Source organism: Nannospalax galili, unplaced genomic scaffold (genome assembly GCF_000622305.1).
Source record: "Nannospalax galili isolate Female #2095 unplaced genomic scaffold, S.galili_v1.0 scaffold517, whole genome shotgun sequence".
Classification (NCBI taxonomy): domain Eukaryota; kingdom Metazoa; phylum Chordata; class Mammalia; order Rodentia; family Spalacidae; genus Nannospalax; species Nannospalax galili.
In genome coordinates, this window is record NW_008340098.1 from 727,834 (window position 1) to 741,207 (window position 13,374).

Here is a 13,374-nt window from a genome sequence, read left to right on the forward strand (position 1 = left end):
GTGTATGAGTGTATTGCCTTCATGTATGTGAGTGTACCCGTGTCGTGCAATGCTGCAGAGATCAGAAGAGAGCTTTGGATTCCCCTGGAACTGGAGTTAAGGACGGTTCATAACTGCCATGTGGGTGCTGGGAATCGAATCCTGGTCCTCTGCAAGAGCAGTCAGTGCTCTTAACCGCTGAGCCATCTCTCCAGCCCCTGGTTCCTGCTTTTAATGGGAATGCTTCCAGTTTTTCTCCATTTAGAATGATGTTGGCTGTGGGTTTGTTGAATATAGCTTTAGTTATGTTGAGGTATGTTCCCTTCAGTCCAATTCCCTCTAGGACTTTGAACATAAATGCATGCTGAATTTTGTCAAAAGCCTTTTCTGCATCTATTAAGATGACGATGGTTTTTGTCTTTTAGTCCATTTATATGATTAATGACATTTATTGACTTGCATATTTTGAAGCAGCCCCATATCTCCGGGATAAAGCCTACTTGATCCTGGTGAATGATCTTTTTGATGTGCGTCTGTATGCGATTTGGAAGTACTTTTTGAGAATTTTTGCATCTATGTTCATTAATGATATGGGTCTATAGTTTTCTTTTTTGGTTGTATCTTTACCTGGTTTGAGTATTATTAGATTGATGCTGGATCTCCAACAGATGGCTATAAGTTAATGCTTGTAGGACATACAAATAATTACTCCTAATTTCCAACTCAACCGAAAACGAGTATTAGTTCTTCCTTAATTTTACCATAAGAGTACAAAATCCGAATGTAAACTTAAAGGTCTGGCTTCATAGAAGGAATTTGGGAGTTCTCCCTCTGTTTCTATCATTTTGAATAGTTTAAGTAGTATTGGTTGGTCATTTTTAAATGTCTGGTAGAATTTTGCTGTACCTCCATCTGAGCCTGGGCTTTTTTTAGTTGGAAGGCTTTGTGTTACTGTTTCGATTCCCTTATATGTTATGGGTCTGTTTAAACTGTTGATTCCTTCTTGGTATAACTGGTGGTTCCTATGAATTAGATAGCCAACAATTTATTTTAGATTTTCAAATTTAGTAGAATATAGGTTTTTAAAATACTCCCTTATACTGGTCTGGATCTTTTGGTTGTCTGTTGTGATGTTTCCCCTTTCATTTCTGATTTTGTTGATTTGGGTTTGCTCTTTCTTTCTTTTGGTTAACTGGGCTAAGGGTCTGCCAATCTTGTTTATCTTTTCAAAGAACCAGCTCTTGGTAACGTTTGTATTGTTTCCTTTGTTTCTATTTCATTAATGCCTGCTCTGATTTTTGTTATTTCTTCTCTTCTTCTGGGTTTGGGTTTCATTTGTTCTTGCCTTTCCAGTGTCTTGAATTGCAGTGTTAGGTCATTTATTTGGGCTCTTTCTAATTTTTAAATGTAGGCACTTAAAGCTATAAACTTCCCTCTTGGGACAGCTTTTAAAGTGTCCCAGAGGTTGTGGTGTGTTGTATTGTCCTTTTTGTTAAATTCCAGGAATTCTTTTATTTGTTTCTTAATTTTTCCTTTGACCCACTCATTCTTTAGGAATGTGTTGTTTAATCACCATGAGTTCATGTAGTGACTAGGGCTTCATCCACTGTTGATTCTGAGCTTTATTGCATTGTGGTCTGACAGAATGCATGGAATTATTTTAGATTTTTTTTGTATTTGTTGAGGTTTGTTTTGTTGCCCAGTATGTGGTCAATTTTTGAAAAAGTTCCATGGGGTTCTGAGTATAAAGTGTATTCTTTGGTGCTTGGGTGGAATATTCAAAAGATGTCTGTTAGGTCCATTAGATGTATGGTATCATTTAATTTAGACATCTTTTTTATTTTTGTCTAGTTGACCTGTCTAATGGAGACAGTGGGGTATTGAAGTCCCCTGCTGTTACTGAGTTGGGGTTAATCTCTGTTTTAAAGTCCTGTAGTGTTGTTTTTCTGAATTTGGGTGCACCAGAGTTTGGTGCATATATGTTAAAGATTGTAATATCTTCTTGGTTCCTTTGATCAGAATGAAGTGACCCTCATCTCTTTTGATTAGTTTTACTTTGAAGTCTATTTTTTCTGATATTAGAATTGCAACCCCCGCTTGTTTCTTAGTGCCATTTGCTTGGAATAGTCTTTTCCATCCTTTCACCTTAAGGTAGTGCCTGTCTTTGAAGGTGAGATGGGTTTCTTGAAGACAGCAAAGGGATGGATTTTGTTTATTAATCCATTCAGTTAGCCTGTGTCTTTTGACTGGGGAGTTCAGTCCATTGTTTTTTCTGATATTAGAATTGCAACCCCCGCTTGTTTCTTAGTGCCATTTGCTTGGAATAGTCTTTTCCATCCTTTCACCTTAAGGTAGTGCCTGTCTTTGAAGGTGAGATGGGTTTCTTGAAGACAGCAAAGGGATGGATTTTGTTTATTAATCCATTCAGTTAGCCTGTGTCTTTTGACTGGGGAGTTCAGTCCATTGTCCATTGATATTATTATTGAAACATGTGTGTTGGTTGCCGTCATTTTGATTGTTGTTTGTGTTCTCTTTCTAATATTGTGTTTCCACTGAAATTCTTCTCCTTCCTCTGTGTCTATGATGTATAGATTTGGCCTTTTCATAGTGTCCCACATTTCTTGCATATTCCATTCCTGTATTTTTAAAAAATTTTTCATAATCTTTGCTTGAGTGGTCCAATTCTTCAACTTTATCCTCCAGGGTTGATATTCTGTTCTCCATTTCATTCATTCTAGTGGTGAGGTGTTCCCCTGTTGTTTCAAGTTGACTTGTTGAGTTTTGCACTTCCTTCTTCATTTCTGTCTGAGTTTTCTTCAATCTTTCTATATCTTTTGTGAATTTATTCAGAAGTTTATCCCTTTCAGTTTATCCCTGTCTTCTTTCAGTTCTTTGATTTGTTTGTTCGTGTGTTCTTTAAATTCATTGAATTCCTTGATCATGTTTATGACTGTTCTTTTAAATTCTGTGTCCTGGGTTATCTCTAGGGGGTTCTCTTTGTAGAACACTTCTATAGGACTGGTAGAGTTTGGTGGGGACATAGTGTTTTGGCTTTACATTTTATTATTCTTTCATTGTGATCTTGGCATGTGAATTTCTTTTGTTGTTTGTGATTCTGATACGAGAATTAAGTTGAAGTATGCTTTTGTTTGAATTATTAGTGTGCCATGGTCCTTTTCTTATTATGTGAAGCTGGTTTGTCCAGATTTCAGGTTCTCTCAGGTTTTGTTTTGGGGGGAACTGATGGCTTCAGATCAGCTACTAAGGAGCACCCACAGAAGCCCGTGTCAGGTTCCATTCAGGTATACACAGGCTTCCTTCTAAGGTCCCCTATTAGTGGGACAGAGCAAAATTTGGGACATTCCTACCACATGGAGGCAGAATCCAGGCACTCTAATGCAGTCCCTTGCATTCTCAGCCCCTATGCCAGAGGGAGGCCTCGTGTTTTTCTTTTCAATAAAAAAAATTGTGTGTGTATGCGCGCACACGTGCAGAGGCCAGAAGATGGCATCGGGTCATCTGGAACCAGAATTTAGAGATTGTTGTATGCTGTCCGAGGTAGGTGCTGGGAACTGAACTTGGGTCTTGTGCAAGAGCAGTCAGTGCTCTTAACTGCTGAGCCATCTCTCCAGCCCTTTTAATTTTAAGGGGAGTTTGGGCTCCTGCTGTCAGCCTGTCAGTCCTTGCTGACAATGCCCTTTTAATTGGCTGATTGTAATCTCTGTAGGTTTAGAAATCATGTAATATGCTTACAGGGTTGTCTCCAAAATGCAAATAGATAGGTTCAAACTTACCTCCCACTTCTGGTTCATGGCTGGATTCTGAGCATGAGGCCTTCAGGTAGACACAGTTTGGGAAAGTACATCATTCTGGGCTGGCCAGGAATGTCTGGGGATTTTCCAGACAGTCTCTGATCCAGCCCCCAGTCCTGGACTCCATATCACAGGCTTTCTTCAGCATGATTGGGCACAGAGAGGCAGGAAGAGGCCTGTTTGCTCAAAGAAGCCATCTCACTGTTTCCAAGAGTCCACAAGGGCAAGAAGCCATCTCCTTTCCCCTTTTCTTCCTTTCTTTGGCCTACCTGCAGAAGAGGAGAGGACAGAAGCAACTGGGTCAGAAGAGTCTTACCTAGACCTACCCAAGCAAATTTCAGCAAAAACTACCAGAAAGATCCTGATGCTCCTGTGTGATGAGTCGGTGAGGCCTCTGTGGCTGGCTGACGTGGCCTGCCCAGAAAGGGGCCCTGGGGAGTGAACTTGGGAAGCAGGGCTTAGAGAGATCTGGCTGTCCCCACAGTGGGCCCATGAGGCTGGTCTGGATGAACTGGTGGCTCCTTCTAGGAACATTGCTGGTTCAGAGTACCATTTTCCCTTCCACAAACCCATGTGCCAGTTTGCCCTTCCACAACCTCATCTGCCAGTTAATGTGGCTACATTGACTGTGGCCTATCACGGACTGTGTTGGCTGTGTTTGGTTTTGCTAATGTGCATTATATGTTAGCCACAGGGTTGAGCTTAGAGTAAAGGCATGTTGGAACTGGCTCAGCTCGAGTTGGGTTGTTACCAAATACTGTGGGTGTTTCTTTAGATGCCAGCATTCTGAGGTGGAAGAAAAAACTAGATAGACTACAGCTCAGCAACCTCAGCAGCCTTGGAATAGTCAGGGCAGTTTTCTTCTGTGTAAGGGTTGGCTGTTGTTATCAAGGTAGCTCCTGCTGAAGGAGTCAGCTGGCAAGTCCTCCCTGCCAGATGCAGGCTCTCCCAACTTGGCTCAATGTGGACACTTCTCATACTGCCCCCATCTGTGTCACATTCAGTGTGTTCTGATGTGGCTCACCCCTCCCCCTTCCCTTTTCCTCCTCTCCTCAGTAGCCAACTGCTGGATTCTGTAGCTATTTGGGAAATATGGGTGAGGTGGTCAATAAGGCTGGGTCTAGTTTAAACTGCTGTGGAGACTTAGGTGTTTGCCCTGAGGCTTGTGGGTGAGGTAATAACCAGCTTTCTGAGGTAGAAGACAGTCTAAACCCAAGATGGAGACCCACTTTGTCCTTGGCCTTACTTCCTGAAACTGGCTTAGGCACCCCAAGATTACCTTCCTGTGGGCATAGGCATCTTCCTGATTGGGGACACCATCTTCCTTTTCTCCTCAGGGTTTCCTCATAGAGAGCAAGCTGCTGAGCCTGCTCCTTCCCTTAGAGAAGACTGAATGCTATCTGCTGAGATTGGATGCCATCTTCTCTGTAAGTCCCACTGGGCAGAGAGGACATGGGGTGAGGTTGAACCCTGTCTTCCTGACATTACCTCAGCCCTGATCCTACCTCAGTCTCCCAGGCTTCTCTGGAATCACTATTACTGCCTTCCTTGCTTGCTTGCTACACATCAGATTGGCTTCCGTGTCATTTAAATGTCTCCCATCCCTGACCTTCCTCTGTTGGCTTCCCTCATGACCCAGCTTCCAGGTTGTAGCTCTCCCCTATCCCCAAAGCCAGACATATGTTTAACATCCCCATAGCACTCTAACACCCACCAAATCTGTGTCCCAGCCTCTGGCTTTGTTTCTCTGTTCTGATGGCCCCAGTTCCACTGCAACTTCTAGCTCTGGACCAGCATCCTCTAATCTGGGCCATAGCAGAGTCCAAGAATGCCAAGGACAGCAAGCTGAACCTCTTGCTCTGAGGAACTGGGAGTCTGTGAACTTTCAACTTCGTGGTTTGTTTGATAAAGTGTCTGAGCAGCCACCTTGTTTTCTCCCCAGGCCCTGGCAATTGAAAGTGAGGATGACTTGTATAAACTGGTGAACTTCTTTCTCAAGTACCGAACTCATCATTTACGCTCTACCCAGGTGAGCTGAGATGCAGTTGGACAAAGGATTTTGGTCCCCCAGGAAACCCTCAGAGATTTTGTTTCTCTTGGTGTCCTCCCTGGGTTCAGTGTGGACACTTGTCTTCTCTCTCTGCCCCTATCTGTGTCACACACCCTGTCCTCTGATGTGGCACTCTCCTCCCCCCATGCCTTCCTCTCCTGCAGCTATTTAGGGAATATGGTGAAGTGAGCTCTGGGTATGGTGGGGAGACTGTGGGGATGTTATGCCAGGAATGGTTAATAGCATTTTCTTAATTTTTTTCTTTTTTTTTTTGTGGTCTTTTTGAGACAGGGTCTCCCTGTAGCCCCAGCTGGCCTGGAACTCACTATGTTGAATTCACAGTTGTGAGTTGAACTCACAGAGATCTGCCTGCCTCTGCCTCCCAAGTGCTGGGACAAAAGGCATGTACTGCCACACTCAGTCTTAATTTTTTTTTCTATTTGCAAAGGGAAAAGTAGATAGGGGAAGGGTGAGACTTTGTTCTTTTTAAAATTTATTTTAAAATTATTTTTATGGGTATATGTGTGTGTTTATGTGAGCCCACAGAGGCCAGAAGAGGACATAGGAGCCCCTGGATTTGGAGTTACAGACAATTGTGAGCCTCTGTGTGGGTGCTGGGACCAGTACCAGGTCCTCTGCAAGAGAAGCCAGTGCCCTTAACCACGGAGCCATCTCTCCAGCCCCGAGATATTGTTCTATATTGAGGCCCAAGGCCTCTTTTCCTGGGCTTTCCTCAAAGCCAGGTTTTAGTTACTGTGAAATCCGAGTATACCACAGTCTATGTGTTTTGATTCATCACACTCTCGTTTGTAATACTATACATATCTTTATTATAAATAATTCAGTGTGAGATTCAAATATCAACCATGCTGGGGAGTCATATTTTTAAAAAAATTACAAGATTTTAATTTAAAAATAAAAATTTAAATAAAAATGTTTTTAATATTGCTAGCCCCAGAGTAAGGACCATGATAGGCCTTCAGAAAGAGAGTAGGTAAGGGTTGGGGTTGTAGCTCAGTTGGTAGGTACTTGCCTAACATGAATGAAGCCCTGGGTTTGATCCACAGTGCCACATAAACTGTAATGGTGGTGTAGGCCTTTAATCCTAGTACTTGGGAGGTAGAGGCAGGAAGATCTTAAAAGACAAATGATATCTGGGGAAGAATATTTTCAATTCATATCACAGTTAAGGACTAGTTTCCTTAATATACAAAGAGCTCTCATAAACCAGTAAGACAAAAAAGTAACTTAAGACATAGAAGCTAAGCATGAAGGAATAGCTCCTATAAGAGGCAGTATAGGTAACTATAGATTTTTTTTTCTTTTACAATAAACAAAAAGATCTGTATTAGAACATTTACACTCAGGGAAGAAAGAGGTATGTGCATCATCAAATGTGGAATGCTGAAGAAATAGTTAAAATAAATAAAGATTCCGAGCATAGCTGGGGCTGTCTCAGGCTGGAGTCATAGAAGCCACTGTCTATCAGCTCCAGGTTGCAGGGCCACCACCTGGCCATACTGGTCTCTTCCACATACACCACAGCTGTTGGGGGGACAGAGAGTCTCTCAGGTACTGGGGTAGCCAGCAAGCTCACTCCCCATTCACCTCACTTATCTCTATGATAGTGTCTTTTAGGCTCTGGAGCCATTTGTTTGATCTCAGCTCCTAGATTCGTGCAGGTCAGGACACTCTGCGGCCACAGCCTAGTCCCCAGACGCTTCCGTCCTATGGTTTCTCTTCCACTAAAATCAGATTTTTAATTTTAAAATTTATTATTATTTTACTTGTTTTTGACAGTTTTGCTCCAGAGCTCAGGCTGGCCTCAAATAAAGTCTTCTCCCTTACCATTCTCAGTCTGGGGTTACAAGTGTGCACCACCTGGACTAGTACAGGTAGCTTTTAAACATATTAAAAGATGATCAGCCTTCCTTGTAAGAAAAAAAGTGCTAATCACAACTACCTAAATTCTATTTTTGCCTAACAGAGTGACAACAATCTGAATGTTTGGTAGCATAGTAATAATTGATGCGTTTATATAGATATACTCATAACTCACAGGCAGGAGTGTAATTGTTGTTACCTTCAGTGAGGACAATTTGACAGTATCAGTCATAAAAGTGTATATACTTTACTCTGCAGTTCTTTTAGAATTTTGTCCTGTAGACTTTTTTTTTTTGACAGGGTCTCTCCCTGTAGCCCCAGCTGGCCTGGAACTCATTATGTAGATCAGGCTGGCCTCAGTTTCACAGATATTCTCCTGCCTCTGCCTCCTGAATACTGGGATTAAAACCATGCACCACCACACCTGGCTCTTTATCTCTTTTATTCTGTCTTCCCTTTTTCTTTTTCTTTTTGAGTCAGGTCTTTTGTTACCCAGACTTTTCTCAAACTTGGGGTAGCCAAGGATGACCTTGAACTTCTGATCCTCCTGCCTCTGCCTTTCAAAGTGCTGGGATTAAGGAATATGCCACTATACTCAGCTTAATGCAGTTGAAAGGATATTTTTATTATAGTTTTTATTGTAGCACTATTTGAAATAAAAGTCTGGAAACAATGCAAATGTCCATGCTTAAGGAATTTATTTATACTTTAAAATATTTTATTTATTATTATTTTTTATTTTATGTGTATGCATGTATTGCCTGCATGTAGGTAAGTGCACCTGTATCATGCAATGCCCGTGGAGGACAGAAGAGACCATTGGGTCCCCTGGAACTGGAGTTACAGATGGCTGTTAGCTGCCATGTGGTGCTGGGATTCGAACCTGGGACAGAAGACCCGGGTTTGAATCCCAGCACCCACATGGCAGCTAACAACTGTCCATAGCTCCAGTCCCAGGGGATCTGACAGCCTCTTTTGACCTTTGTGACATTGCACGACATGGGTGCAACACATACATTCAGGCAATACACGCATACACATAAAATAAAAATAATAAAATATTTTTAAAAATTACAAAGAGAAAGTTTATATGTATTTACTTATAGAGATATACTATTTCTTAGCTGAATGCAGTGGTGTGCATTTGTTACTGCAGCTGAGGTAGGGGGATCACAAGTTTGATGCTAACCTGGGACATTGAACAAGATCTTGTTTCAAAAATAACTTTTTTCTAGTGGGCATCCCATTTCTGTGGAAGGATGCTTAAGAGGCTTTGCCTGTGGGAGGTAAACTGAATAAATTGGGGGACAGGAATAGGAAGAAAGCTTCTTAAATTTAAAAATTAAAACATTGGTTTTATATTATGATTCAAAAGTATATTTATAACACTTGAGCATTTTGAATGTCAATGCAATGAACACCTGTGAACTGGATTTTGAAGCAGAGCATAGTCATTGCAAAGCCTTGTACACCTTTCCCCAATCATCCTTCCTTCTTTCTCCTTCCTCCTCTCTGTCCTTATGCAAATGTCTCTCCCTGCAAGTTTTCTGAAAGCTTTGCTCCATTTCCTTCTCCTCCCATCTCTCTTCACATATGTGCTTGGGTATTCTCAGCCCATAGTCACCCTGTTTTTCTCCAGTTCAGTGCCTCTAGTCAAGCCAACACAGAATGCACAAGCCTGATGCCGGCATTGGAGACCTTGAGCCTGGTGTGCACAATGGACCGAAGGAGCCCGGTGTCTAAATCAGAGCAGGAGCCCGAAGAGCAGGAGGAGCACCAGGGAAGCAACAAGGGGAGCCTTGTGGGCAGGGTGCTGAGAGAGAAGGAGACCCCATCTTCACCCAGGCTTATTCACCCCAACGATGTCCTCAAGGTCCTAGAAGCCTTTGTCAAGGGGCTGAGGAAGCCCAAGTATGCAGTGGTGCCATAGAGCTTGCCTGCGACCTGGGGCTGGGAGGCTGGGAGCCAATCAGAGGAGAGTGAGTGAAGAGGAGGCTACTGGACATGAGCCTGGGAAACCACTGGACCTCTGCATGAAAGAATCAGGGTGTAGGAGTAATTTGCTCTTTTTATCATTCAACACTCATTCAACAAGTACTCACTGAGTGTGTGCCATGCGTGGGATGGATGTTGGGTCCCAGCTTGTGATCAGAACCACATTAAGAGCCTATTCTGATATACAGCATTACTCAGAGAAGGAAATGGTCCTTTCCATTTGGCATAGTGGAGGTGGTTTTGTGAAGATGATGCCCACCTAGAGCAGAGGAAAGGGTGTTGCAACCTGTAAACAGCAAGGAAAGTCCTGGGATGTTCAAGAATCATGCCTGACTGGAGTGTCACAGACCTGGGTGGGGCTGCAGGTGTCATGGATCTGGGGAGCCAGGCCAGCTTTTGGAGAGTGTTGCCCAAGTGCCTACATTCTTTATCTTTCTGCTAATGCTGGAGTGGGAGAGGATTTTAAATGCCAAGGGAAGCTTGCATTTAGAAAGGGTACGTGTGTGATGCTGGATATAGGGAGAGCAATCAGGAGGCTGGTCCAGGTAGAAGGGATAATGTCCTGGATGAAGGCCATCATGGAGGGGATGGAGAGAGAGTGACAGAGTATGAGAACTGTTTGGATGCAATCACAGAAGAAAAAGATGTAGTAATGAACTGCAGAGCCACCAAAGTAAATTAATTGGGGGAAAGAAGAGGGTAAGTGAAACTTCAACCACAAGCTCACAAAGGTGGCAATGGCCCAGGAGTCAGGAGCATGGGATAAGCAGAGGTACTTTCTAATACTCTAAGAGGCTTGGATAGCTGAGTGGAAAGGCAGCAGATAGAAAAGCAGCAAGTGTGCTGGTTCAGCAAGTAAGAGAACTTCCACCAAGCCTGATGACATGAGTTTGATCCCCAGTACCCACGTAGTGGAAGGAGAGAACTGACTCCTCCCACAAGTTGTCCTCTGGCCTCCACACATGTGATGTGGCATAAGCATACATGCATATGTGTGCTTGTGTGTGTACACACAAATAAATATAATTAAAAAGAAAAATAGCAAGTGTATAACTGATTTCATAATGTGACTGGCACTGCTGAAGGACTGGGGTGTCAGGCAGAAATTGTGGCACTAATGCTGTTGACTTTCAGGGAGGCTCGGCCACTACCCAGAGTGCAGAAAGATGTGCAAGATAACTCAAAGGACTCTGAGTACTGGTCGGCTCTGACCACGGTTATCCCTTTTGCCAAGCAGAACCTCTGGGATGCACTGTACAAGGCCTTGGAAAAATACTAGTAAGCATCAAGACTGGGACGACTAGGGAGACTGGTGATCTGTAATCCTGCTCGGAACCATGCTTGTGCCTCCTGTTCCCACATAGTCTGAGGGTGGTAGGATGGTGTGGAATGACTGTAGCTCTAGTCCCACTCTCCCTGTCTGTTCTGGCTAGCCTGGGTAGAAGGGAAGCTCCCAAGACTTCCTCCACTTGCAGCCAGAGCAGAAACACAGGGGTCCTGGTTTCTCCTCAGTAGAGGATGGAAACTTTGGTTGGTCTCTAACCTGTTATCCATACCTTACCACCAGCCTTGTGCTAACCCAGAGAGCCAAGCTGCTGATGGAAAACAATTCTCTAGAGCAGCAGAACGTTGAGATGCAGTCACTCCTGCAGCAGTATCTCCAAGCCAAGGCAAGTGGTGGGATGTGGGGGCGGGTCACTGCTCCTCCCCCAATGGCCAGGAAGCTTAGGCATGCCGTGTAAGATGAGAAGTCACACCTCAGGAGACACTTTGTAACAAGGCAGTGGATGTTGCCTGAAGTCCTGTCTCAGGACAGCTAGGCTGTAACTGTGTCCCTCTAATGCCTGTGGTTTTGGCGCCATTCTGTTGGAATCACTCTTTTGGTTTCTAATTTTGTTTTGAGATAAGGGCTCATGTAGCTCAGGCTAGCCTCCAACTTGATATGTAGCCGAGGATGGCCTTGTACTTTTAATATCTTGCCTCTACCTCAGAATGTTGGGTTGATAGGCATGTGTCACCCACCATGCCTTGTTTATGAAGTGTTGGGGATGGAACCTGGGGCTTTGTGCCTGCTAGGCAGGTACTCTACCAAATAAGCTATATCCCTAGACTCATCTTTTTTAAAATTTATTTTATGTGTATGAGTGTTGTGATTACATGAATGTGTATGTGTCACATGTGTGCCTTGTACACACACACACACACACATACACAATCTATCATCTACTATCTATCTATCTATCTATCTATCATCTATCTATCTATCTATCTATCTATCTATCTATCTATCTATCTACTATCACATGTGTGCCTTGTACACACACACACACACACATACTATCTATCTATCTATCTATCTATCTATCTATCTATCTATCATCTATCAATCAATCATCTCTCTATGTCAGAAGGTGCTGGATTCCCTGGAACTGGAATTGCAGATGGTTGTGAGCTGCCATTTGGGTTCTGGGAACCAAACCTGGGTCCTCTGAAAGAATAGCAAGTTATTTTAACCATTGAGCCATCTCTCCAGCCTCCTCCACCCCTTTTTGAAATAGGCTCTCACTCTGTAGTTCAAACTGGCACCTTGGACTAACTTATGTAGCCCAGGTTCTTGAACTCATGGCAGTTCTCTGCCTTAAGCCTCTCAAGTGCTAGGATGACAAACATGAGGTACAATGGCCAGCTGTTAGAATCACTTCAAATTTGTGTGTGTGGGGGTACAGAATTGGAGAGATGTCTCAGTGGTTAAGAGCACTGGTTCTTATTACAGAGGACCCAGGTTCAATTCCTAGAACCCACATGGCAGCTAACAACTATCTGTAACTCCAGTTCCAGGGGGTCCAACACTCTCTTCTGGCCTCTGCGGGCACTGCACACAACCACCTGCCAGGGAACCTGGCTGAATCTGTCCTGCCATCTCACAAGAAGAAACAAAACTTGGAGACTTGATGAGGCACCCGAATCCCTCAGCTCCTTCCCCTTTGCCAGACCAGCTTCCTTGGCCTAAAATATGATTGAGGATCCCCCTTGAGTGGGGAGCAGAGGCTGTGCTGGCAGATGGGCCCCTTCCAGTAAGAGCTATAACACTTTCCCATGGCCTGACCAGATGAGGAAGGAAAAATCCTTCTGACATGGCTGCATGCACTCTCTTGCTGGGGTTGGATGTTTCAATGTGGTACTGAGCCCATGGCCAGGAGGGTTATGACAGTCATTATCCCCTTGTCCCAGTACAGGGGATGTATGGTATCAACCTGGTCTCAGGTCCAAGGCTATACCTAGAAGATGGATGGGGTGAACCTTGGCATCATGATTGGTCTCTTGGCTTGTAACAGGAACTTGGGCCTTTGGGGACATATGGCCTGTTTCCATGGATGCTTTTGTGCACAAGAGTATGGGGATGAGGGCTAGGGGTAAGGCTAGACTTAAGATGCAGTAGAGAGTATAAGGGGGGGATAGGGTTTTAAGGGAATGAATGGGGGAAGAGTCAGCATGCTACCAGAAGTCAGTAACTAGAGCTGAAGCCAAACAGGAAATCTTTGCTTGCTTTGGACAAAAGGCAAATCTGACATCCTCCAGTCTCCCAGAGGTGTCCTTACTATGGATAGAAAATGCATGAAGGGATGGAGACTCTGGGAAAGTCCATGTATGTTA

At 43.7% G+C, this 13,374-nt stretch overlaps 1 protein-coding gene across 3 annotated transcripts in view; it reads left to right on the forward strand.

Moving 5' to 3' along the window:
- The window catches only part of Drc1 (dynein regulatory complex subunit 1), a 76,811-nt gene that overhangs the window by 63,160 nt on the left and 277 nt on the right, over positions 1-13,374 (forward strand). For 2 of the 3 annotated variants that reach the window (XM_008835000.3, XM_029564459.1), the window contains exons 11-16: positions 4,067-4,176; positions 5,129-5,218; positions 5,734-5,820; positions 9,365-9,636; positions 10,855-10,998; positions 11,288-11,390. In XM_008835000.3, coding sequence (XP_008833222.1) covers positions 4,067-4,176; positions 5,129-5,218; positions 5,734-5,820; positions 9,365-9,636; positions 10,855-10,998; positions 11,288-11,390 — 806 coding nt within the window. Of the gene's footprint in view, positions 1-4,066; positions 4,177-5,128; positions 5,219-5,733; positions 5,821-9,364; positions 9,637-10,854; positions 10,999-11,287; positions 11,391-13,374 lie in introns of those variants that run through there. The other variant, XR_003849827.1, reaches the window with a different exon arrangement.